The 27,484-nt window shown below is 37.7% G+C and overlaps 1 protein-coding gene across 1 annotated transcript; it reads left to right on the forward strand.

Annotated features, from left to right (window-relative positions):
* Positions 1–605: 605 nt before the first annotated feature.
* Positions 606–26,969, forward strand: STK17A (serine/threonine kinase 17a). The gene is made up of 7 exons (XM_041425219.1): positions 606–930; positions 8,160–8,372; positions 15,410–15,554; positions 20,789–20,915; positions 21,656–21,704; positions 21,838–22,017; positions 22,842–26,969. The coding sequence occupies exons 1-7, from the start codon at positions 752–754 to the stop codon at positions 23,173–23,175; spliced, it is 1,227 nt and encodes a 408-aa protein (XP_041281153.1). The 5' UTR covers positions 606–751; the 3' UTR covers positions 23,176–26,969.
* The last annotated feature ends 515 nt before the right edge of the window (positions 26,970–27,484 follow it).

A 27,484-nucleotide genomic window follows, 5' to 3' on the forward strand; every position in this document is an offset into this window, starting at 1 on the left:
CTGCCACCCTCAATGTAAAGAAGTTCTTCCTCATGTTGAGTGGAACTTCTTGAGTTTTAGTTTGTGGCCATTGCTCCTCATCTTGTCACTGGGGACCACTGAAAAGAGTCCAGCACCATCCTCTTGGCACCCACCTCTGTCATATTTGTATGTATTGATTACATCTCCTCTCTGTCTTCTCCTCTCTAATTAAAATAGGCCCAGCTCCCGAAATCTCTCCTCATAAGAGAGATGTTCCTGACCTCTGATCATCTTTGTCACCATCCACTGGACCCTCTTCGGTCCAGTTCCTCACCTCTTTTGTCCTGAGGAGCCCAGAACAGGACACGGTGCTCCAGATGCGACCGAATAGAGGCAGAGGATCGTTCCGCTGCAGTGACACGAAGATATCCAAGTTATGAAGGGAGGCAAGCCGGTCTCTCCTCAGACACAACCTCGGCTTTAAGGGGTTTGTTTAAGCCTCGCCGAAACCGAGCAGCGCCATTGACCCGCCTCTCCCCGCGGCCACCGCCAGGTGGCGCTGCCCCGCCGTCCCTCCCTCAGGCCCGCCCGCCGAGGAGAGGCGCGCGAGGGGCGGGGCCGCGCGGCTGCGTCCCGCCCCCTCGGCCGGCGCGTGCTGCCCGCAGCCTCCGCGAGCCCGCGGCAGCGCCCGGAGGGAGCGCAGGCCGGGACGGACACGGGCACCGGGAGGGAGACGGGAGGAGAAGGCGAAGGCGTCGGCGTCCCCCTGCCGAGGGAGAAGCCCCGCGCCATGAGCCCCGACGAGAAGCCGCAGCCCGGTCGCTCCCGCGGTGACCGGCCGCCGCCACCTCAGCCCGCGGCCGGGCGATCCCGGCGGCGGGGCGGGCTGCTGGCGGAGATCCGTACGCCCATCCGCACGGAGCCCTTCCAGGAACGGTACAGCCTGAGCCCCGGCCGGGAGCTCGGCAGGTGAGCGCTGCCTCCGCTGCCCGGACGGCGGGGGAAGGAGCGGGGCCGGGGGTTGTGGCTTCCCACCCTTGGGGGTCCCTGCCGGGGTAGAGCCGCGTCCGGCGGCATCCGGAGCTCTGCCCGCGCTGAGGGCAGCTGAGGGAGCTCCGAGGGCGTGTCCGTGGCGTTGGCTCGGCTGGAAGAGGGTGCTGGGAGGCAGCTGTACCCCGCAGCTGTCTGTCCCTCCTGCTGAAGAAGTCATCCTCGGCTCCTCAGCCTTGTAGATCTGGCTGGGAAGATGCTGTGGTTCCCTGGGAGGCCGTGTGGAGTAGTGGATATTGGTCTAGATTTTCATTGGAGAAGAAAAACCTGCCTCTCTTTTTTTTTTTTTTTTTTTTTTCCTTCTGAAAGTATTTATTATTTTCTCGAGCTTTGTAAGCTGTGACGTGGAAAAACAATTTTTACACTCCGTTGGAATAACATATGCTTGAGAGTAATCTAATGGTGGAACTTTTCAAGGAATTAAAATCTTGGGTTTGGAAGTGATTCCACATGTAAGATTTAGTCCATGTATCATTTCAACACATGACTGATAGAATGCAAGTTTTAGGGCAAAAAGTCTCATTAAAAGGTTTCTGCATCTTGGGAACTACATATATATATAATTTCAGCACCACTTAACCAATACTTTTGTCTGAAATTCTGTCACTTCCTATTAAAAGAATGATAGTGCTTCATCCAAGGACTGTTTCAATAAAAAAGATTAGATGGAATACCACCAGATATATGGAAAGATATCCTCCTCAATGTATGTTCTATTGCAAGTTATGCTCCTTGTGTACCTCAGTTTATACAGTGGCAAAATCAACCCCTTTGGAGCTAAGGAGGAGTTTCAAGGCAAATGCAGATGCTGTAGGTACCTGTAACAAATATTTAGGCTGCCTAGGTGTTAGCTTAATGCTCACTTAATAACTCTGATGTACCAGTAGAATAATACCTGTTTAAATATAGTGGTCTAAAGCATTCACATGGTAAGCAGGTGGGAGAAACATCCCATGGAATGAGAAAACTTTTTGTGGATTGTTGTGACCACAATGTCCAAGGCCTGGAAACTGAAGCTAACTAAACATAGGCTACAAATCAGCCTAAATTCTAAAAAACAGTCCAAAAGGCATCACATGTCCTGGTATCACTGCTGTTTCGGTTTGTGTGTTTGTTTTTTTTTAATTTTATTTTATTTTATTTGAAGTTCACATGACTTCAGAAAATATTTTGCAGTTTTTCCATAGAATGAGCATTTCCTTCAGAGCTGGGTGATAGTCACTGGCCTAATCAGAGCATGAAATACATGAAGGTTCTTTCTGGAACAAAAAAGTACAACTCAGATGATTTGCTTTACCCTAAGAAAAAGAATTAACTACTGCTTCAAGTCTTAGTCTGCAGTTTAAACAAGTAAATAGCAGCATGGACTTTTGCGTGGAATATTTTTTTAATATTTTAAGGATGACCTTCACGTGAAGGCTGTGATTTTGCACCAGTAGTTAAAATGAGTTAAGTGGCAGTTCTAAGTGTTTGTCGTGGTTTTGAGCAACAGTTGTACATATTTTTGGTTCAGGCTATCTCTCCTCAACTTCATGAGTATTTTCACTATCTTCTCTTTTAGAATATAGAAATCTCTACATTTGAATGCATGTGCTTGGTTTTTTATTCAACAGTTTTAAATTTTGTTTTTTAAAAAGCAGATATTTCAGCTCAAATACTCCCATTAAAGACTATTTTTTGCCAAGGTGGAAAGTCTCTCTGCCACTTATGATTTTATTGATGATTTATTAGCACAAATTGTTTCACTTTTGTGTGTTCATAAATTATGTAATTCTCTCTTTATGGGTAGCGTTTATCTTTACAAAGAACAAAGTAGCAGCCAGGTATGGCAGGTTTTTGTCTCCTATTAAAAGCAGTCCTTGTGCACACAACATAATCTATTTTATCATTAAGATTTGGTAGAGAAAGGTTTATACACTCCGTATTTGTCCATCCCATTTCCCAGAATTAGAAAAACAGTTTGAAAGCTGAATTTTAGGTAGGTTTGACAATAACAACATTTGTCTGGATTGTGCTTAAACCTGAGAGCGTGGAGAAAGAAGCAAGTAGGTCTTTCACCTTTGCTGTGATCAGGGCTGCTGCATGAACTCAGCAGGTTTGTGCAGTCTTTGGCCTCCCATTCTGTCAGTCAACACATGTATCTTGAATATCCCAGAGCACTTGGAGCCCCTGTTTTGTGTTCTCTGGGCTCCTGTGTTTGGAGGAGGTGGGAAGGAAGTGGAACATGGCAAAATGTTAAGGCATTGTAGTTCTGGTGATGCTGGGAGGAGTGGTACCAGGGCTCTGGCCCCATGTGGCACGTTAGGGAGCAAAAATTCTGGGGGAAGCAGTCCTGAAAGGCATGGATGAATCTAGGGGGAACTTGATCACACTGTCACCAGAGGGACACCGTGGGAAGTCAGGCTTCATTAGTTCTGCTCACAAGAGAAAAAACTGCTTTCAGAATGTAGAGGTTATGTGCTTCTGAAGGTGTTGCCTCGTTCAGTAGCTGAACAGGCATTTGCAAGTCTGTTGAAACACAGCTGTTGGGAAAGCCAGGTTCACTTGGGAAAAATATCAAAACCTTTGTTATAATGGCCACTCAGGAAAGGAAATTATTGCAAGTTCCTTAACATGACATGGAAATAAAAGTTTTTAAATGAAATTATTTCATATATGACATTTTGGTCCAGTATTCACAGCCTTAATAATTTTACTGTCCTCAGAATCACAATATTCTCACACAAATCTGAACTTGCATGAGGTTTGAAATCAAACTACCTCTGATGATTGTTTTAAGGGTGCCACTTGTCATCACGTCACTGAGATTTAAATGTTTTCAGACAGTGCTAGCTTGAGTTAGGTTAGTTTGAAGCAGTGTCACCTTTGTGGAGGACAAGACACCAATTGCTTAACTCTTCTCCTTACCATTTGTGCTTAAGCTATAATTGTACTGTAAAATGGGGAACAATAAATTTTTTACTACCAAGAGCTTCCTTAAGGGGTCTGCTATAATTATATTTAGTTGCTTTGCTTGTTTCCTTAGAGGAAAAAAACCTCCTAATTGCAGACAAAGTATTACTAGACTATTAATTCTTTAGTTTGTTGATGGAATGTTGCACTCCTTTTTTTATGTGAAACAAGCTATGCACATATTGTAAGTCATCATTTGTGTACAGAAAATAATACTCTTGATTCTAGAGCTGGGTTAGAGGAAGGGATAAGTTGACGGGTCTGTCCTTCTTCTGGAAGGTAATGATCACCTTAAATGATTGATCCACAATAAAATTATCTTCTAGCAAAATGTGTGCACACATGTAAATATGTCCAATGCAATTCTGTTTTTTCTTCTCATTCCCTGTTTTTTCTTAAAGCATATAAGCTCATTCTCCACCCAAAGGTAAGAATAAGAAATATTGTAATCATTCAAGGAGTGTGAAATGTTCTTTGTTCCTGACTAGTGATATGGCTGTTGATTTTTTTCCCCCCGCAAAAGAACAATTCTGGCATGAACTCTTATTTCTTAGGTAGCTTTCAGTGATGTGTGTCTTAGCAGTACATGACACTTGTACCATTTTGTGCCATGACACTGCTGTCCTCAGCTGCTCTCTGCAGTTAGCACATTGGGTGGAGTAGCTGGGGTGAAATAGCTGTGGAACTAAGCAAAAGTGGAAAAGAGGTGAAAATCAAGAGTTGCAAGTAGTTGGTTTTGCCATTTGAGAATAAATTTATGTGAGTAAATTATTCATGAACATCAGAAATGTAATCCCTGCACTTTGTTGTTTGGAAGTCCAAAATTGTCGGGGGAAAAAACCCACAATTCAGAAGAAATGTTTGATATGAGTTACATTATAAACTGCATATAGTATTGTGGATCTCAGAAAAGTTTTTTTCTGAACTTTATAAAAGTAAACATCTTCACAGAAAGAAGTTATTTCTGCGTTTGTTACAGTGACAGAGTTTTATAGGTCACTTTAAAAATAAGGTTAGTTATTTTTAAATATTTAGTTAAGCTTAGTTATTTTTATATGTTATAATTAAATTAGTAAGGTTAGTTCTCTGTTCTGATCCTAGGACAACAAAAATTAATTGGTGTGACATAAATATTGCTGTTTATCTGATTTGACATTTGATTTGTGATTTGACAATTTTCCTTTGAGCTATAATGTGTGCCTAATGAAACAATGCAAATTCTGTTGGCAATCTGAAAAGGTGACATTGAGCTTCTTTGTAATTAGATATGATTTATCTTAAATCATAATTCTTGAATGAGACTCTTGTGAGGACTGAGAACTATTTAAGTTTCCTATTCTTGTCTCCCTCCAAAGCATTTTTATTTGTGATTGGATGTCTGTGGTCTGTTTTCAACTTGACAAATGCGCATTAAGATTTTTATATCAAAATTCTTCTTCCTTCCATCAACGGTCTCGCTGCTGGTTCTTCTCAATACACTGAAGCAGCAATGATGTGATCTAACACTATTTTATATACTTTTTTATAATAAGTTCTGAAAAGCAGGACTTTAAGAAAAGCGAATATGAAATGTATGCAATGTATACTTCATAAGAATGCTTGGTTTTATATGTCTTATCTACTATTCTGTCTCAATCAAAAAGAAATTATTTAAAATTTATCTGTTGGTGTAACCATATAGTGGATGCTATCTTTGGATCTTCGCTCTGAAATTTTCTCAGACATGAATCTAGATCACTGCACAGTAATTAGTTCTACTGGTTATAAACATCAGGTTTGTCAAGTTTGATCTTTTTGGGGATCATATTCAGAAAAGATGAGTTCTAACATGCAGTAGTTATAATAGCTCTAATTATAGGCATAACCAAAAGCAATCTTGGACAGGATTCTTGGTCTGAAACAATTTAGAATTAGTATTTGTCAGCCGTCTGAACTCCCGTGTAACCTGTCCTTTGAATGATGTCACCTATCAGACTTCTGGCCAGCTCAGCTGAACAGGACATACGTGGCCACACACAGTGGTGGCTCTTGCCATTTCTTGCTGCTCCATGAATCCTGTTTTATTTCCATAGTGACTAATGCGCAGTGAATCGCAACATCGGTACTCATTAGGCTAATTAACTTGTTTCCAGATAGATTCTGTATGTAATTCAAAATAGCATGGTACTTGAAATTTGTATTATAGAGATTTCAAACTTTTTTAAGCCACTTTCTCTAGGTCCTTCCTGGTGCTAGAATTGAAAGCTTTTGACTGCACTAAGGCAGCATTCAAGAGGAAGTACGCAGTGCATTCAGAGACTATACAAGGAAAACAGGGAAGGTTGAACCCTGGCAGGGACCTAGATTTATGGGTGTAAGGCTTAGTATCTATCAGGTGTTTAAATAACTTGCTGTTAAAGGGCTTCTCAATTTATTTTTATATGTTGTTTTTTGACAATGTACTTACCGGTTGATTTTTTTCTTGAGATGTTTTTTGGTGCTGAGAACTTGAACAAGTGTATTAACAATTCTGATAGATGCATAGCTTTCTATTGTACATAAATTTTGTGCTACAAAATTATCTTCATGCCTTTACAAACTTCAGTAGTTTTGTCTTCATGTATGTATTAGTAATTAAGAACATTTTCCCAAAAAGTTAGGTTCAAGACGTTGAAAGCATATTCTTGCTGTTTGTCTACCTTCACCAGACATCTGGACTGTGCTGTGATCTCGTCTTCATACATATTGTGCTGTAGATAATGTGCTTATGCAAAATAGTATTCCTAGAGGAATAACTGTGGCTGTATCAGTGGTTACAAGTCCAATTATTTTATTGAGATTGCCTAGCAAATACCCACTTTGTGGGTACTTATTGACTTGATTCATTTAGACTGTGTGATTTTGAAACAAATGCTTATTAAAAGCAAGCCGACCACAACTTTGTTTAGCAGTTATATTTCATGGATAACAGTCTTCTGCCAGTAGACTGGGAGAATGAAATCTTTGACACAAGCTGAAGTAGTTAATTCTGTGAACTTCAGTTGGAGGTAGGAGAGGCAAAACCCATAGTAATTGTATTCCAAAATAGATGAGGACTTTTATTTTGGTTTCAGCAACCCTGCAGTAAGTAAAGGACCAAAATAAAGATCTCAAAGCTATTCCTGCAGCTTTATAAGAAAATGTTTACATAAAAAGGTAGTTTTGATGATCATTGTACCTCTATGGTAAGAGCTAAAGTAAGGTTACTGTACTTCAAAGTGTGAGAATTCATCATTGCATTAGTGAAAGGTATTAATTAAAATACCTTTTTAGTCTAAAAATCAGCACTGTGTGAATGGAAGTGAGTGGAGCAGGTGGTGTGGGACTTGCAGGGAAGTTAAAAGCAGCCACTTGTGCCAGAGTGCTGTGGGGGAAGAGGTGTGACGCAAGCGCTGCAGTGTGGTTTGAGCTGACTGGTGCATCATCAGGTGTGTGTTCTGCCGAGGTGACGCTCATTAATGTGGGCTAAGCACGGTGCTCAACTCTCTCTGCTCTCGGTGCTCCTACTCACCTTGGCATGGCTGCAGAAATCTTGCTACAGATCTTGATTTTAGTCAAGCTGCTTCATTGTGTTTGCATTATCCAGGTTCCTTATTCTTAGTCTCACTGTATAAGTAGGGGGTTTTGAGAACTAGTAATCAAAAAATTCCAGCTGTTATCATTTGACACATGCCATGGTGAAAATACCATCTTGAAAAATGCAGAGTATGGGTATTTGATGGCAAATGGAGCAGGATTCAATGAGGGTGCTCTTACCATGGATATGGTGGGATACTTCAGAACACAGTAACTGGGTTACTGTGGGGTAGTCAGAGAAAGCATAAATTGCTCATTTGTATATTTTGATTTTGCCAGCTTTTTAAATTAAAGTTTGGAGGATAATGTAATCTTGGGAACTAGCACAGCTTGTTTACTCTATGTTTTTGAAAACTGTGAAAACTGTTGTTTAAATTGATGGGTTTTTTTAAAATTCCTTATATTTCATGGAGATTATTTACGTTCTGGGCTGGGGTGTTTTGAACACAGGGATCATCACTCAGCAAGGCATCTTTCTAAAGTCAGATTGAATCTTAAATGCTAATAGTGATTTGGTTCAAGTTTCCTAAAACATTAATTTATAAAGGCAGTGCTAAAGCTGTCACTAAGGCATGTAAAACTAAATTCTTATTTAATTTCAGGGGAAAATTTGCAGTGGTGAAGAAGTGTATCCAGAAAGACACTGAAAGAGAGTTTGCAGCAAAATTCATGAGAAAAAGAAGAAAGGGCCAAGACTGTCGGATGGAAATAATCCACGAAATTGCAGTCCTTGAGCTGGCACAATGCAACCTTTGGGTCATTAACTTGCATGAAGTTTATGAAACCGCAACAGAGATGATTTTAGTCCTGGAATAGTAAGTATTAGTAATAATTCCTGAATAACTTTCTGCAGTATTTACTTAAAAATAATAATGTAAAAATACTGTGTATCAATGTGAATGATGTAAAAAAAAAATTATTGGTTGCCTGTTACCCTTGCTAAACTTCAAGAAGAACTGCTAAGAAAATGACGGTTACAAGAAGTTATGTGCAGTCTCATAACTACTTCAGATTATAACAAATTTCTCTAATTATGTAGTATCTTTCAAAGCTGAACTATAATTTATGTAGTTAAAGCATCTTAAATGAGATATGAACTCTGTACACTCCCTGCATGAGGAAGGAGAAAGAAGAAATGAGTATTTATTCAAGAACCGAAGTTTATTTCATTGACAGTGGCAAAGATGGGATGAAATCTGCTGTGGTTTTTTACCAGTTACAAAAGAGGTATTGAAAGCAACATCATTGCTAAAAAGAAACTACTAAAACCCTCTATAATAGAAAACTTGCTAAAACAGTATCTTTTTGGGGAAAGAAGGGAGGAGGATTGAAACTTAGAATAGTTTCTTTCAAAAAGAGACTTGACTCTTCATTTGTGTGGTTTTCTCCACTTGAGTTTGTCTAGATGGGCATTCCTGCAGCTGTTGTGACTGTTCATCTCAAATGCCAGTGGCTTTAGATTGTAAGACATCTCGCTAGCTTCCAAGATTCAGCCAAATGCTTGTTGCTACTGAACTCTAAATTCTTGTCAAGTTCTATGGATTTTAAATAAATAAGAGAGGAACAGTGAGGCTCAATAGTTCAGAAGTGACTTGTTTGTTAAGATAAATCTAGTTTGTGCAACTCTTCTCTTACTTGATAGCAAAAAGAAATGTTAAGAAATCTTGTGTACCAATCACATCTTGTTTAGAAGTCAAAAGAAACTGTATCTTCAAAGTTCGGTGAAATGGAATGAGACCGTGTCTCCTAAAGCAAAATTCCTTCTAGAATACATTTTTTAAACTTCATTGTGCCCTTAATGATGTCATAATATATGAAATATTCAAATATATTTTATAATACTTAGGTGTGACAGAGCTTCTGGGGTTTTAACTGCTGCTACTGAAGACTCATAAATACCTGCTTTAAATACTAGCAGAAATTTAAACTCAAATACAATTGCATTTTCTAGATCCTAAAGGTTTTAATATGAGCAGTGGAATCTAAATGAGCAATGAGTTTTGTGATAATTTCAATGCAAAATTCCTAGTTTTCTTTTAGAACTCAATTTTCTTACAGTTGCAAAACTCTTTTAATATGAAGTATTAACTAGGTTGTTAAGTAATTAGCAAAATTACTGGGTTTATATGCATCAAACAGTCATACCTTATTTCAGATAAATAGCTGTGTGCTGGAGTTGTAAATTACAAAAACAGTCTTTCCCTGACTTCAGCAAGTATGTCTGGATGCTTCTTTAGTGTTCCAAAGACATGTTGCAACAAAACAGGTATGAATGTTAGTGAATTTCTGGCATTCTGTATGCAGAGGATTAAAGAACATACCCAGACTGCAAGCTTCTCTAGGGCATTTAGTTTCTATTAAGCTTGATGGTCTTTGTGGCAGATCTTTATCTCCTGAAGAAGTGAAACAAATACTTAATCTTGGCCACTAACTTCATCAGTGGAGATTTTAAAGTTTCTTGTCTTGATGTAAAAACTTTCTTAAGGGCTGAGGGTTTTGCCTTCAGGAAATATTTTGCTTTCAGGAAGATAAATATTAATGTTACATGGAGGGTTGTCTTTCAAGCACTATCGATTTTTGAGAGAAAACTAACTTTAAATTGGCCATGTTAATATTAAGTGTTGAGCAGTGGGAAGCAAGGAGGCATTACAGTTTTGGCTTCAGCTGTAGCATAGCAAATTGGGGCTGTCTGCAGCCACCCTCACAACAGTCTCTGACTTTGGTTTGTTGTCATAAGACCTCCATCAGGGTATTTAAGTCAGAATTTAAGGGCTATGTAAGTCTGAAGGGTTAACAGAAAAGCCTGGAATTAATCTGTGGGTCAGTTATGTTTCTGTATATCACTGAAAACGGAATGAAAAGAACCTGGAATTTTGCTGAAGAAGGTGCAGATAGTCTGGGAAACTTGACGTATCAGGTATAAAAAGAAAAAGCAAATTTGGCAACTTTTGACTTGATATCTGTATGCAATCTACCTGTCATCTTCCCATTTATTTTGAAAGAAAGAGCAGTAGAGCATCTGATGCTTAAGAACTGGTCTTTTTCATAAGTGTTCATCACCATGTTTTTACACATCTGGGGAAGGGATGGATGATACTAGTGGGTAATTAGTGGGTCAGATGTATAGAAACCTGTAAGTGAAGCTTCAAAAATCTTCATCATTAATATTTTGTTATGAAGAGTCTGTGAGCTGAGCCAGAGCCTTGTGTAAATACAGTAGACTTCTGTTACGCTTACTTTAAAAAGAGGAAGAAGTTGTCTCATCCTGAAGACACAGTTAGTATATATTTGATGTGCTGGATGAAGTGGTTTTTCACCTGTTATTTGGACCTGGATAATGTAATGGACTTATATAGTCTTGGACATGATTTATTGTCCTCCTTACTGGAGGTGTGACTGGTTAAAATAAGAGTCTGCTGGCAGGAAGTGATCCATTTGGCATAGGATTCAACAGACTGAACTTGAAGCAAACCCACTGTAATCACAAATAACTGCTGCTCCAATGTTTGCATCTTGTCTGAGTAGCAAGCGGAGTCATTCTAGTTAGCAGTCTCAAATCAAGACTGGAAGTCTAAAAACATTTTAAGGGAAAACTTCTTGAATGGTCTTAGTTACCTTTGTTTTTGTTTCATTCAGTTCTTGGGCTGCCTGATTGGAAAAGTGAAGGCAAATAAACCAAAAGCATTTGTCTGAGAACTGACAACATTTAAGACCAGTATCTACAATTTTATGTATTTGGATGCTTCTCTTCCCATGTCCTCTCATCAGATACGCATTTGTAATTTTCTCAGGCTTTAGGAACATTACATTGCCTTACACTGGAAAAATTACCAGTAAGTGCACTTACTATCCAATAGCCTAGCCAAGGAAAGAGGTATGGCTGTCAGCAGCAGTGAGCATGAAACTTTGCTGGTAGTGTTACAACCACTGTGGTATGAACAGCTTGTACTGTAAGGTCCATGTACAGAAGGTAGATGACTTTCCATTTTTTTTGCAAAGATAACTCTTTCAAGAAAGACTTTTGACAGACTTGAAGACTGAGGAAGTAAATTTTTGTCCATTTGGTCCATTGCAGAATGTATATAACTCAGCATTGAAATCAAGTGTATTTTAGGAATTGGTCTACATACTTGTACTCTGGTGATTTGTACTTCTGCATTCTTCAGAACAGTAACTTAATGTCTGATCCATTAAAGCTGGGGGAATGGTTCATTTCTTCAGGTGCCCTGAAATAGGTTTGCTCAATCTTTTTCTAATGATAAGTTAAATGACTGTGTTAGTGTCTCCTAAGTGTGCTTGAAAGAAGTTCAGTGCTGAATTTCATATAGTTCATTGTTAAGATATATTTCAAGGAAGATAAGTAGTCTCCATTTAATCTAAAGTCAACATAATTGTAACAAAGATTAGTTCTCTAGACTTCCAAATGACTTTTAGCTCATTTATGCTGCTAAATAGTAATAAAGTATTAGCATGCTTTTCATTGATGAAGAGTAGTTGGATTTTACTTGAGACAAGAGAAATGAATGGCACAACAGTACTTTCATAAGTAAATTAAAATAGCTAAAGAATTATGGTTGCCATAGCTTTCAAGTTCAGAAAGCCTTCTTTTTCTCACAATTTTTTCAGTACTTAGCTAAGGGAGAGTGTACTAGAGAAATAATGCATTCTAAAAAAACTGGATTTCAGAATGTTTTTCCATTAAATATATCCTTATCAAATTTTTTTTTCAGATTAAGATGGCTTGTTTTCCTAAAAACCTTGTTGTCCTAAGGATAATTCTTTGCTTTTATCCCCTAAGAGTTTTTTGTGACTGGCCCAGTCATTTCCTAAGTTATTTCATAATGACAATTAGAAAAAATACAATTTAATGAAAAATGGGTAAATATTATTAACACTAGACAACTCCTGGTCTGCATATATACAGAAATCATAACAGTAACATGCCTGTGATACTCTCTTAGCAGGTATTTTGAGCCCTTCTATGGTTAGATTTTTTTCCCCCTGAAATCTAGCTGAGGAATATAAAATAGCTGAGTTGAAAGTATTTTTAAGGAGCTTGGTAAAACTTGGAATAGGTGTGCAGGAGGATCTTTTTGGAGTTAATTTTTTGCATTGTGCTTCCAACCACTTGTGACTGGCTTGGCTCACAGCTCCCTGACTGTTTTGCTTAAGGGAATTCATTAAGCTCTCTCCATGGCAACAATACACAAAATGGTCTTGCAGTGTCAAATTTCCATGTGTTCTTGTAAAGGGTTACTGGTTTGAATGTGGTATTCTTTGGACAAAATGAATTGTCCAGAAGGAGTTGTTCTATCAGCCTCCTAAATAGCAAAGCTAAGATCAAAAAACAAAACACTGCATGGGAAGTCACCTTCCCATGTGAAACTATTTTGTAGAGCCAAGTGTCTATGGTAGCTGAGAATGGCAGTGTCTCGTAAGTTATGAAGTGGGTGTGCATGTGTGAGGGTTGTATTTGCATGTCTCACTCTTAAAAATGCTGATGAACCTAGGCATCTTCAGAAGTATAGGGAGAGACTTAATTTTTTTTTCCTTTTTAAAGAAAGTGTCTGGATCAAGGGTTTTCTGCTCTCATGTTGGTAGCACTGTCTCTTGATTTCACTGATGGCACATTACTTCAGCTTTTATTGCATGACTTCTAACACCTATAATTCAGAATTCTTTCGGTGTAATATTAAAATTCTAGGTAGCTTACATTTTAGCATTGGTGTCTATCTCAGTTTTAATTAAGTTACACTAATAAACAAATTGTAACAGATGCCTACCAAGTAGACATATAGCAAGCAGGGCTTTATAAGGCCCCCCACCCTCAATTTCCACTGTTTTTTCAGCTGGGTCTATTAAATGTCAAGTGTGATCCCATGTTTTGGGTATAAATCCTATTTCACAGAATTAAATAACAGAAGTATATTTTCCTTATTTGAAGTGGCAGAGCTTTACCAGCAAAATCCCAGGGTTATTGCTATAAAACACACTGTGTTAGTAATTTTGGTAGTAGATCTTATCGCTCTATGTGCACTATAATTCACTGCTACAAGGAATTAAATCGCTCTTCAAGTAACATATTATGGCATTCTTAAGGCAGAAAGTACAATTTATGGGTTGCAGTAGATATTTTTCTATTCCTATCTGGAAAATCCAAGTGATGTTGCTTTTTCAAGGAATTTGGCTTAGGATATTAGAATACACTAGCTGATGTTCATTTTTAAAAAGTCATTAATATTTGAGTCCTGTTCTAAACTGAAATATTACTATTTTCATGAATGAAATAAAAATGGACTGAAGAAAAATGTGACAGTGTCAGGCATATGAAATTTTTCAAAAAGAATTATAGTATTAATAATCCCTTGAAAAACTCATTTTATTATTGAGCTCTATCTCTTGGTACATAAAGAAGAAAAATAATTATTTAATAGATGGTTTTTCTGAAAGAAAATCTTAGTTTAATTAATCAAATTGTACTGCTGTACCATCTAGCCAGCAGCCACCATATAGAACAGAAGTTTAAAAGTTTAAAACTCTTTAGAAAAGGGTATGATTTAACCTTCTTTTATTTTTTTTTAAGACCATCTGCAGGGAAAATTTAAAATAATAGCTGTGAGAATACCTTGGAGGGCAAAAACCTTTTTTTTTAATGCATGAGGCTTTCAGAAAGTACTAGGACTGTAGCAGCAAAGTTAGTGTAGGCAAAATGAACGTTTGAATACATTTAAGTGGTTTTTTTCTGGGGGTACGCAGTTGAAATGCACCATTTTTGTATAACTCTCATTTGCTGTTACATTCATGTTGAATGTGCCTGGCTGTCTTCAGGACAGCCTAGGGAGTACAATTCATTGGAAAAAAGCAAGCAGAGGCAGAGTAGGTGGGTATGCATCATGCAAAGTAATTTTTACATGTCAGTTTGGTGTAACTGGAGAGGATTCTGCCCTTGAGGGTTTCACCACCTTTCCCTAACGGGTGATTATAGAATCTCATGCAGAACAAAGGGTGTGTGTGCTGATTTCATAGTAGGAGTTCAACAATCCATATGCAAAGTGGCCCCATTCTAACATTCTTATGCCCATTCTTATTTTAAGATGGAGATTCTGTTCAGTTTATCTTGCTTTTGATGCTACAGGTTTATATTGTAGAACAATTTTAGTTATCTAGAGCCATTGCTATACAGAGCGGGTACTGCATGTGGCTTCAGAGTACTTTAAAAACATTTATTCCTATCTAGTTATTTTTATATTTTTTGTTATTCTGTTATTTGTTTAAACATAGACAAAAGAGGATGGAAGCTGAGAGCTAAAATTTTCAGAGCTATTTTTAGATGAAAGAAGTTTAGAAACTTAATGCATCCCTGTATACCAGAGACTTCAAAACAATTCAGTTGCAGACTTTACATTTATTCTTTTAAGTATGTGCAAAGCATTTTCAGGAGGGTGGGAGGTGGGGTGGTTTTGCTCTATGTTTGCTAAAATTTGCCTTGGCCAAATTTCCACACAGTTCTATAGAAACTACAAAAGACACAACTTTTATGAAAACACTGTCCTCAAATAATTGTGGCATTCATCTGAAAGCAAAGTCAGTAGTGTTTCAAAAGTAGTTCCCAAAATTTCTGTACTATTCATATTCTCTAACCTAAATGACTAAAATCTGTGCTCTCTCCAAAGCTGCCATACTGCAGAAAAGACTTCCAAGGCTGTAAAACCTTGCCAAATGCCTAATAACTGAAAATATCATGATTGGATTATACCTCCTGCTGATATTGCCTATACAAAAATAAAGTGTGAGTAGAGCCAAAGGGGTGCTATAATTTAGTTAGAACTAACTATATTCCTGCTGTCCACAGTGCTGCTGGAGGTGAAATCTTTGACCAGTGTGTGGCTGAAAGAGAGGAGGCCTTCAAAGAAAAAGATGTTAAGAGACTTATGAAGCAGATATTAGAAGGTGTTTCATTCTTGCACAGAAACAATGTTGTTCATCTTGACTTAAAGGTAAGATTGGTACTGTATTTTTCTTATTGATTTCTCATCTGTTGACTTTCTTGCTTATGTCACAATAACACCAATTTGTAATTAACACAATTTTACCTAATTATACCTTGAATGATAAAATTAAACTTTTGGGATAGAGTAATCACCAGGTCTGCAAGCATGTTGGGGGGGTTTCTGTGATTAGGTTAAATATAAACTTCATTTGATGAAGTGAAATTTAATCTCTTCAAAAGTTTGCCTTGCACCTTAAATTGCAAATGAGTGCTTTGGGTAAGACCTGACTTATTTCTACATTGCACTAAAAATGTCTGGGTATTATATGGCCATTGAAAACCAAGTTTGTTTTTTGTATTGACTTGAATTTTAATGAAGAAGGGTGGTATTGATACTGGTGGAATAAAGTGTAATGTTTCAGAATGAAGTGTTCAAACAGGACTGGTAAATTAATGTGTTAAGTAAAATTTATAGCATTTTCTTCCTTTTTTTCCCCAGTTACTGTAAAACCTAATTTAAATGTCTGTCATTTGCTGCCAAACAGTTGACTGACACCCTGTAGGTATATAAATTATCATGATTTACTGACACAAGTATTTTTTCTTGTTGAAAAATAGTTTTGACCCAAATCAAGTGACAAGTACAGTTGTCATCATATGAAATCTTATGGTCAAGAAGGGAGTTGTAACGGGGATGCAGAGAACTAACCTCTCCAATGGGCAGCAAGCTCCAGTTTCTTTAGCTTCCATCCCTGCACTTATACGGAAGATGCAACTCTATCTCATTATGAGGTTGAAATAGTTTATTACTAAGCAAGGGAGTCTAAAAAGTTACTTGCATTACATTTTTTAAAATGCTTTTTACATGCCCCATTCTCTTATTTACTAAGTATATTGTAAGCTGCTGCATGTTTGTCCTGTTGCTGAGATCTTTACTTACACTTAGCTGTATTTTGGCCCTACTATAAAGCTACCAGTAGATTCCAGTATTAGGCTGTATGGACTCAATATATTAACTTAGCACGTCATGAACCATTCATCAACTAATGCAGATGAATCATATTTGCACACAAATATGTCACCTGCCTGGTTTTCTAAACATTTACTCAAATTATATGTGGAATTCTTTAAAATTTTGATTGAGTCATACACACAGAATATTAATAATTATACTAAAAGAATTAATGAAATATTTTTATTAAGTGTTGTGAGAGTGTGTTCAGAAAGACTAAAAATGAGCAGTTAGAATTCCTCAAAGTTCCAGTATCCACAAGATACTCAGTGTCTCAATGGCTGGCCATTTAATTTCCTTGAAGGAAAATATGTAAAATTAAATGTTTTTTGTGGACAGTATATATTTGTACTTGTTTGTAGTTATAGTTGTGATGTTTCTTAGCATCTCCAGCTGGATATCTGTAACTGGAAATGTGATGTGTTTTATATGACTACAGTGCTTATTTGCAAAAGTAGACTTGGGATGTTGATTACAGATTTTCTCCAGAAAAGAAATGCATAAAAAGCTTACTTAAAAGCTTCCCAACTGGTCAGAAAACTTATGCCATAATATGGAGCATGTGCAGTTCTCGGCGGAAAATCCAGCATTGTTTTGCTGCCTTACGGAAGTTCATTAGCAGAGGAAATGGTGTAGCGATTGAGGTTAATTAACGTGTTTATACATTACTGCAGTGTGCAGTGTGTGTTTAACTGGAGTCCTACTCACAGTATGATGACTTTCATGATTTATAAAATTATCAGTCTTTTGCAAAATAAGGTTTATGGAAGTCTTCAGAGTATTGACAAACAAAAATTATGGAAATGGTAGAATTATAAATCATGACTTGCAAAGATTAATTGCTTCACATGCCTTACAAGACTTTTAAAATAGGCCCATTTTTGACAGAATTCAAAAAGTTGGGTGCTTGCTTCAGCCACATATTTATTAACCCACAGTTTTCATCTTCTGTTGTATCCTGCATCTCATGCTACTTTAACTTGCAGCTTAAAGCACAGTGGAATTTACTAAGTAATTTGTTTGTGATGACATTTGGAAGACTTCTGTGCATTTACTGCTGCTATGCAAGGTGGTTTCCAATAGCAAATTTTACAAAATCTTGCTAAAAGGGGGGTTTTTGCACTATAGTTTTCACCTTTCTGTCTCTAAAGATTTCCACTTCATTTATCTGTTACAAATTCCTTTGGAAAGATCCATCCAATTTTCCATATGTTGCACCTTCAAGAAAAGTTAAATTTCTACACCCAGAAGAATTTAAACCCAAGTGGTTGTTCGTATGTAATTGTCAGCTCAATATTTATATTATAAATGTAATGACCCAGATCTGTGACATTGACAGCTACCTTGCTTTAGCTCCTCTTTGCCCTCTGAATAGATACAAGATTTTTCTTGAGACTAAACACTGCAGAAAGAAATGGCGTATTTTGATGTGCCTTAGGAAGGTTGTCACCTGATCATTTCTTTCCAAAAGCATGGTTCTACTGAAAGATGGTTGAAATGTGTCTTTTTTTAATAGCAAAATACAATTATGTAGTCTAGTTTTGACTTGGATGAAGGGCAAATATAATGCTACCAAGTGCAAATTAATTATCACTTGACAGTATTGTGTTGATGCTATTTAATTTGCAGGGTGTGCACAGATTGTAGTCAGGAGTCTTTCATCTCCTCTTAATGGTGCTTAAAAGCTGCAGAGTAAGGGAAGTCTCCTTTCTCTATGTTCTCATTTGCTCTTTGACTTAATCTTGAATCTGTCTTAGGTAAAAGCTTACGGTGGTTGGGAATGGAAGAGAATTTAAGCAGGCATGGGGTCTGAGGAAGAAGATATGGGGGTCCTCTACTTTTTTTAGAATCAGCCTAGTTTAGTATCTTTAGACATAATGAAGCTGGGGTATCTCAGCTAGTCTGTTTTTCCTGTTTCTGACCACTATTTCTTTGATAATTCCTGTCTTTTCTTCTAGGCATCTGAGGTTTTTTGAATATTATATAATTAGATAACCTGCACCATTCATTAAATTAGGTAAGGTGAGGCATTGATTAGATTAAAAACCTGACCTTCATTATGTGTCCTTAGTCTTTATGTGACTTCTTGAAACCAACTAAATACACAAGAAATAAGAGGATCTAAATGGAACCTTTAAGCCTTGCTGCAGTAGAGGCGGAGGTCTTCAAACATTGCCATTTGATGGTTTTCATCAACAATTTCAGTAGTGCTTGAGGGTAAAAGTGAAAGGCCCTTTTTAGAATGGCCACCAGTAGAGCCTCCAGCCAGAATCTCCTGTCTGTGGGCTGACTGGCATTAGGCAAACTTAGATGTATTCTAACAGAGTAAAACCAAGAGAAACAATATTACAGATGTGAGGAAATAATTATCTTCCTTTTCTGAAAGTTTGAGTAATGGTGTCAAGCTGAAAACTATGGTGAGTTCAAAGCTATGGCTTCTTTAAGGTTTCGTGTTGGCGTTTAGGCTGGTACTTCACAAGAATCCCATAATGATTCCTTAAAATAAGAAAATTACTGATATTTCATTAAGAATTGATTCAGAGTTATGACTCAATTCATACTGTAGACAGGGGTTTTTTTCTGCATAGGTGTGTTTTGCATAAGATTTTTTTTAAAAGACAAGAAAAATGGCAACTGCTTTATCTACTAAAATGTTAAAATACAGGGCTAAAGGTTTTCACAAAACTTGTCCATTGAAAACTTTCCCTCATTTAAATATAGAGAAAAAATACTTTTCTCATGCTTTTAATTTGACTCTTCATAACTCAATTTCTCACTGGGAATAACAACTGAGAGGGTAATGAGGAGGCATAGTCAGCTTTTTTGGATGTTTGCTTTTCTAATACAAATAGAGAATAGCAAATCTGAACTATAAAGAATGTGAGAATGTGCCCCTCCAAAAGCCTTTTTATAGCCACCAGATCCCAATTTGTAAAGAAAATTTAAAAAGAGCTATTCTTAATATGTAGGTTTACAAACAGAAAATAAATTGACAACATCATGGAGTTAGTTTCAAATAACAGTTGAACTCTGCAGGAATCAAAAAACTTGACTATATTCAGGTCTTGCAGTGAGGAGAACTGGCCAAAGTTTTTTGAAATGTTCTTGCTAATGAAATAAACCTCTTGCCCAGGTTTATTTCTGTATTCAAAAGCAAGGCTATTCATGTGAGAGCATGTCTTCATGAGTGACTCTGGGGATGGAGGACAGAGCAGCTCTGCGATGAGAGAAGGAGTATAAATGTTGGTGTTACTCCATCTGGATTATCAGTCAGTGGTTGCTTTGCTGTTCTTACTCTTTTGTCCTCCTCCCTTTTCAACCACTCTTATGCAAGATAGTCCAGGTTCCCAATAGACTTCTGCACTTTCATGGAGCTTGTGCTCACTAGAAGCATGAATGCAGTGCCAATTGTCAGCACAGTCATTTGGAGAAGTTAATGATAAAACCCAGTGTGATCACTGGTCTGGGGGTTGGGAAAGTCAAACGTTCTTTTTTTTTTTTTTTTTGGCAATGATATGTTTCAATTGCAAAAATTTTTCCTTTTTAAATTAAGCTAGCATTTAAAATAGTAAGGAACTTCTTAATGACCACAAAGGTGCTTTGAAGGAAGACAGCCAAGATCTGGTGACGTCAGTGCAAACAAGTTTATCCAAAGGTGATGCTCGTAAAAACCTGTTTCTCAGGCTGCTATATTTTTTTAAAACTCTTCTGCAGTTAGTATTCTGTAATACAGTTGTTTGTACTTTGAACAGGATTCAGGTTGGTTGCAACAGACCTTTAAACAGGTGCAGTCAAAATAGTTGTGTGTTCAAGGTTTTTAAAATGACTGGGTGATTTTTGGACCACCTTCAAAGGGAGGTATTTTACACCATCTATTGGAAGTATCAAGGAGCAAGAGGAGTAAAAAAGGTGATACAAAGAACTAGAGAGGTACAAATGTGGAGGTACTTACCTGCTACTGTTTAGTGACAGCTGTTGGCATGTATTTCCATTGTGTTCTAAGCTAACAAAGATTTGATTCTCCATTCTAAATTTATAATCCTGCCATTCCTTTTAGCCTACGTGTCTCTTCAAAATCACCTTGGGGGAAAGAGATAAATGATCCAGGATATCATACTTGTTATAGGAGGCACTGTTGTTGTTCATGGCCTAAAATAATTATGCAATATGATGTTAAAGACATTCGGTTTTTTTGGTGATCCCAAAAGTCTCCTCCTCTTGTTTTTCAGCCCCAAAATATTCTGCTAACCAGTAAGTCTCCTCTGGGAGACATTAAGATAGTAGATTTTGGCCTTTCCAGAATAATGAAGAGCAGTGAGGAACTAAGAGAAATCATGGGAACTCCAGAATATGTAGGTAAGTTGTTACTATAGGAGTGATGAATAGTCCAGGCTTCTGGAGAGTGAAAAGAGGATTTGGAGCATGCCAGCCTGGCTGTGTAGTTACAAGATCAAGTCGCAAGATCGAGTTATTACTTGGACGTGATACTGCTGCCAAAGATAGAACTGGCAAGTCTTGCCAGTTTAATGAACTATCATTGTGTGCTTGAAGATGAAGACACACTTTAGATGAGTCTTACCAGCAGTCATAACAAGTATTACTTGGATTAAAAGTTTAAATTCACATACTCAGTCTCTGAATACAATATCTTAACCAGTGTAGGTCTTCTCTTTTTAAAAAAAAAAAAGCCCAAACCACTCCAGACCTTGAAAATATACCTGAGAATATATATTTTTTATATATATATTTATATATATTGTGTGGTATATCTTCATAGTTATGGGTTACAGTACTGGAATATGCAATGTTGGCTATTTCTGTTTTGTCTGCAAGAAACTTGTATACAGATTCCTTAATTGGGAAGGAGACTGGCCTGGCTTCTGAAGATGGCAGTAATAGAAAGACAATTTTTACACTTAAAAACAGTGAATAATAGAAACCACTTAAATACCCTGAATAGAAGTATCTTGATTTCAAAAGACTGTCATGCTTCAAATGGCTTATCTTAAATTTTACCACATGACCATTATCACTTTTTTTAGCTCTAATGTACTGTCTGCATATAACAAAACCCACTTTTTTTTCCCCCTGAATAGCTCCTGAAATTCTGAGTTATGACCCAATCAGTACAGCAACTGATATGTGGTAAGTTGAACAAATTAATGGTCATTATAGCTTTACTAAAAAGGGTTGTTCTTTGGGGATTTTTTTGTTTGTTTGCTTTTAAGAAAGAAAGGCTAACTAAAAAAACTGTTTTCTTTTTTTACTTTTAATTTAGGAGCATTGGAGTACTGGCATATGTTATGCTAACAGGGATATCACCTTTCTTGGGGGATGATAAACAAGAAACGTTCTTAAATATATCTCAAATGAATGTAAGTTACTCTGGAGAGGACTTTGACCTTGTATCAGAGTCTGCTGTGGATTTCATCAAAACTCTGCTCGTTAAGAAACCTGAGTAAGTAAAATACACTATTGTATATGCTAATATGTCAGACTGACTTCATATTAAATGTAGCAAGTTCTAGTGTTTTCATTCTTAAAGTATAAGGGGACTTTGATTTCATTGTGCTATTACTTTTTATGTATATGAGAAGAGAATTCCTCATTTTCCATCCAAGCTTGTATATTCCAAATGATGTCCAAGTGTTAGTAATTAAAACTCAAGTTACTTTCAGAAAACTGTGTGTGAACTGTAGCTTGTAGCGGTGAACACTACGCCCATTCTTCTTGCAGGTACTTTGCTGAAGTCTTTTAAATGAACTGAGCTTTGAGTCCTTAATCTTGGATGGGTTGGGAGAGACCCTTTCCTTTTCTGGTTCATTAGTACACTTTTCTTAATGGGTGGCAAACTGGAAATTCCAGGCTCCCAAACAGAACAGGTGTTTTCTGTGGAACTTTACCAGTTCTTCATGGGACATGTCAGCTATTGAAATTGCCTACTGCTTGTCTGTAGGAATACTTGAAGAATGTGGAAGTTGGATAATTTTTCTATATATAAAAAGTATAAATTTCAAAAGTTGGTTGGTTGGCAACATGGAAGTGTAGACTCATATTTGGGGATCTATGCATTCCTTTCTTTTAAATGCTAGGAGTTCATCTACTTGAACTGCTTTGGTCTTTTTTGGTAAAAGATAGCTGTCAGTGCTTTTTTTTTTATTTACAATTTTATCTGTCTTTAATATAGTCATATCTTGGAATAATTTTTGGTGATCTCTTCTGCAAGGTTCTGAATTTTGTATTCATTTGGACATTTATTTTAATACTTTACTTACTCTGCAGAGACAGGGCAACTGCTGAAGAATGTCTTCAACATCCATGGTTGGAACAAAGTGATAATCCTGCTTGCAGAGCCTGGAATAAGAGTACAGAAGGGGAGACCAGTGATGCCATCCAGAAAGATGGAGATTCTGCCTCTGAACAATCAGAAGACACTGAGAAGACTGGAGAGGAAGAATCAATAGTGACAGAAGAACTAATTGTAGTGGCTTCATACACACTGGGACAATGTAGGCAGTCAGAAAAAGAAAAAGTAACTGAGCAGAAAGCCATTTCCAAACGATTTAAATTTGAGGAACCATTACTGCAGGAAATACCAGGAGAATTCATTTACTGAACTGTGTGGAGCTTCATAGCTATAACTGGAAGGCAGTTTTTTCTACTAAACAAAAGTATTCTAGCCAAGTGAATTTCTGATATGCAATAAATGTTCTAGATAAAAGAAAGTGTTTATAAATGGCATACAAAAAAAATGTGCCAAGTTCTTATTTTCATGGAACAGATGAAATTTCAAGTGGCTGACAGGAATTTAACAAAGAGGATAAGCTTATTTTTGTTTTTTGATTTTTATTTCTGGTTTTTTGTTGTTGTTATTGATTGGTAACAGAGTTTTTGCTAATTGTTCTGGTGTTCTTGAGAAGTTGACACTGGAAGTGTTTTGGTGACAGATGTCAATAGGAGTATTTTAGGATACATTTTGGTATTTAATGCAAATATATAATGCTGGGTTTTCCTCAAACGCCTCCTGACTTAAGTGGAACTATCTGCTCATCTAAAACTTGTATGAGAGGAGAATATGATCACCTGGTTTGACGTACAGATTTCAAAATCATCCTGTGTGTATTTCTTTGTTTACATCAGGTCAAAGACCCAAAATCCTCTGGTGTGTAGCTGAACAGTGAGCTGAGCTTCTCCAGACAGAGATGCACATGCCCCACTGGGAAAGAAATCTGTACTGGACATATGTATGATTTGGGAGCACAGTAAAATCCTGCTCCTGAGGGTGATGTATTTGCTTATTTCAGTCACTTGTGAGCCAGCAGAGATTGTTCCCTTCCCCTCCCATGTTGGGTGAGATGTGTCAATAGAATCCAGCTCAGTGTGGCCACACAGTGCTGATGAGGGAAAAAAAGAATGACATTCTGATGTAGCTCCTCTGAATTTACTGAAGTTCTCTCCACTGACTTTACCATGTTAGGTTAGACAGTTTGTCCAGCTAATCAGCCCTTGATTCTGCCTCCCCCAGAACCAGCTGGGGTTTTACTGGGATCATGAGGTCATTTCTGCCTTCTTTCTGTTCCTCTAATAACTGCTGCTTTAAGGAAAAAAAAGAGCATCCTTAGGCTAAATTGCAATTGTTCAATACAGCTGTCAGATGAAGAAGAAGATACTGCTTCTTCTGAAACAGTGAAGCACAGCTCATGCCTCCTGCTTCCTGATCACTCTCCCTTAGACGCTTGGAAAATACAGCATGTTATGTGGCCTGGCAGAGAGGGATTAGGGAGCAGTATGGATGGGTCATGGTTCTCAATGGACGCAGTCTCTCAGAGGACAAAGCTGGCACCAACTGGGCACCAAAACTGAGTGGTTTTTGCAATGTACAGGTCTGAGGATGTTGGCCTGAGTCCTAGTTTTCTAAGAAATCTTTCATATTGATGCTGTTCCAAAGTTTAATTTTTATGTAATGGAAGTGTAGTACTATTATATTGCATACTGTTAACTATTCAACTATTTATTTGGTTTCCTTATGCTGTTCCTTTATAATGAAGTCTGACAAATGTTTTCTTGCTATAAAACAGTGAATAGAAACTTTTGAGCTAGTTTTTCCCTTTTTTTTCCATGTTGGTACACACTTTTTAATTTCAAATGTATCAAATGTTCTACTCGATTTAGTGAGGAGGAGTTCAGGGCTTTGTGCTAATGTTACAGTTCCTCCTTCACACAAAAGTTAAATGGCTTAATGAGAGCAGCAGTACTGGGGTGATCTGATCAGCATGGCTGGAAAGGTGGGGGAAGAACACTAGTACAGAAGAAAGCTGAACCAAAAGCAGTGGGACGATGGGTAGTTTTTCCATAAGGCATCATTGCCAGAGGTTAGGCTACCCTTACTTCAAGCCACATCAGGGAAATTGCACCTAAATTAAACTGTTCTATCAAGCTTTTCCCCCTATGAAACTACATATTGAATATTCAAGTAGGTAGTGCAGCTTCTCGTTCCTCAAAGGTGTTCATATAAAACAGCCAGTGGTGCTCAGAATTGACTTTGGACATGTTATATATTGCAATGCAGAGATGCCTTTCATGTTCTGGAGAAAGGAGTCAGTTACTGGACAGCTCTGGCTGGCTCTCAGAGGAGAATCTTTGAGCCAACAGCATATCTGTGTTATCTGGGTGTTTCTGGACACAAAGAGGAGCTGACCCTACCTACAATGTGGTCTGTTTCAGCCTTTGTTAGGCAGGACAGTGCCATCATGGCCATCTTTCTTTTACTCTCCAGTCATTTGCCCAAGATAATTTGCTTGGGTGACGGGACGCTGATTCATGGAATTCTTCTGTGCAAGATTGCAACTTCTCCTATCTTCCATCATTGCCATTTTGACATTTTTTCTCTCATATCCTTACTTCCTTCCATATGTTACTAAGTTGAGCAGAGCAGTGAGGTTGAAGCATGTTCACATCCTACCCTTACAGAACAATGCTGCCAGTGTTGCACACATAAGGGTTTAACAACACCTGGTTGCCCACAGCAAACTATTTGAGGGATATATATATCCCATTTCACTTCCTCTTTGTAGCCATGACAGATCATGTCTCAGATTGAGACTGGTAATAATGGAAGAGAGTAGATGCTGAGCAGTATACATTTTGTCCTATATATACTGTTTGTAATGACAGTGAAGCTTAACATGTGTACAGGAAATACATACTTATTTCAAGGCCAGCTTTTCTTGAATTGGCTGCTTTGAGATTTCCAGTGGGCTGCATTTCTGTTTAACTCTTTATGCCTTAAGGTGATTTTATACACTGTTTTTAAATGTCATTAGGAATTTGTATAGAGCTGTGAAGGTTTAATAGTATAAGTTATAGTTATAACAAGGAAAATTTTCTGTAACATTTAACTGCAGGACTATCAGCCAGACCCAAACCCTTGAGGCTCTTTCTGTTCCACTGTGAGTGTGGGTAAAGCTGCAAGTGAGGTGTTCTTACCCTGAGCTCTAGGAAGGGGCTGTTCAGCCAGTGTTGTTGAGGAACTCAGTTACGAGTGAAGTGACACATCAGTAAAACCAGGAGCAAACCAAGAGCTGTGAGGAACAGCTGGTTTTCTGCAGCTCCATGAATACAGGGGACTGTGTGTGTGTACACAGGTCATTTGGGAAAAGTTCCTGTGTTGGTGGGGAAGGGGCTGCTTTTGGGGAATCAGCTCCCTGGACCTTGTGGGCAATGTTCTCCCAGTCCCCACTCTCCAGACCAAGCACATGCTGGCTGCCTTTGTAGCACGGAGAGCATGACTGCTGTTTGCTCAGATGCAGGATGCTGAAGGAATGGAAGGGCAGATGTTCCTACAGAGTTATCTGGTTCATGGGAGACCCATGAACTGTATCAATAGGAAGGGTAAGTCCAGGCCTAGGCCTTCTTTCAGTTGTTGGAATAAATAGCAAAGTCCTAATGAAAAGCACAGCCTTGTCACCTCTTGTTGCGATATTCACCTCTTTAAGGGAGAGGCTTATACATTTTATAGTTGCTAAAATAAATGTTCTACAAAACAATATTTTTCTTTTTGTCCAAAGTGGAATTTGCATTGTGATTTGTCTCATGTCACAATTTTTGTGTGCAGGTCTCTAAATACAAAAGGGTGAATTCCAGTTTGTGATCTACCCCCTGAATCCCCCTGAGAGCTGTTAGGTCACAAATGCAAATAAAAGTTCACCGCTCATTCTCCACTGGTGGTGCTCACAAGGGATGGGGAGGGAGGTGGGCTTTGTGGCTTAAGATCTCTCTTGAATATTTCAGATGTTGTTCCTGGAAGACAGTTCAAAGTTTTTAAGAAATAGTGCCAGTTCATTGCACTTCTGATAAGGTGTTTACTGTTTCAGGAACTTTACAATAAATAAAATTTTGTTTTCTGAACAACTGATGGGTCTTTTGTTCTTTGTGCTTTGGCAAACACCCATTAGCAGAATTACTGATATTTTAGTTTTCTGAATCACAAATTTGTTCAATATGTGCAGCAAATTTAAAATGCATCAGAAGTCTTTTCCGTACTAAAGCAATATGCTTCCACTCTAGAGTTTTTCACGGTACAGATGTTGAATTAAACTGTCATTTGGATTAATAAATACAGTCAGGGAAAAAAAAAAGTACATATGGATGTGATAAAAGTCTCCTAATTAAGAAAAGGATAGGATTCGTCAAAGTGAAGCAGAGCATATAGGACTAGAGTCATTAGTGCAAAATTAGGAGAGGAAAGGGAACTACTTGAAAGGATTATCTTTTTTCCTGTAAACACAGGACTTAATTATATTGCGTCTTTGATTGCTTGTAAAAGTAGACTCGCAGCTAAGCTGGTGATGCATTGAAATCAGTGTACCCCATCTCTTCAATTAATTTGCAATGCCAGCATACACACTGAATTACACAGGTGTTTT

Source organism: Onychostruthus taczanowskii, unplaced genomic scaffold, assembly GCF_017590055.1.
Source record: "Onychostruthus taczanowskii isolate IOZ18803 unplaced genomic scaffold, ASM1759005v1 scaffold88, whole genome shotgun sequence".
Taxonomy (NCBI): domain Eukaryota; kingdom Metazoa; phylum Chordata; class Aves; order Passeriformes; family Passeridae; genus Onychostruthus; species Onychostruthus taczanowskii.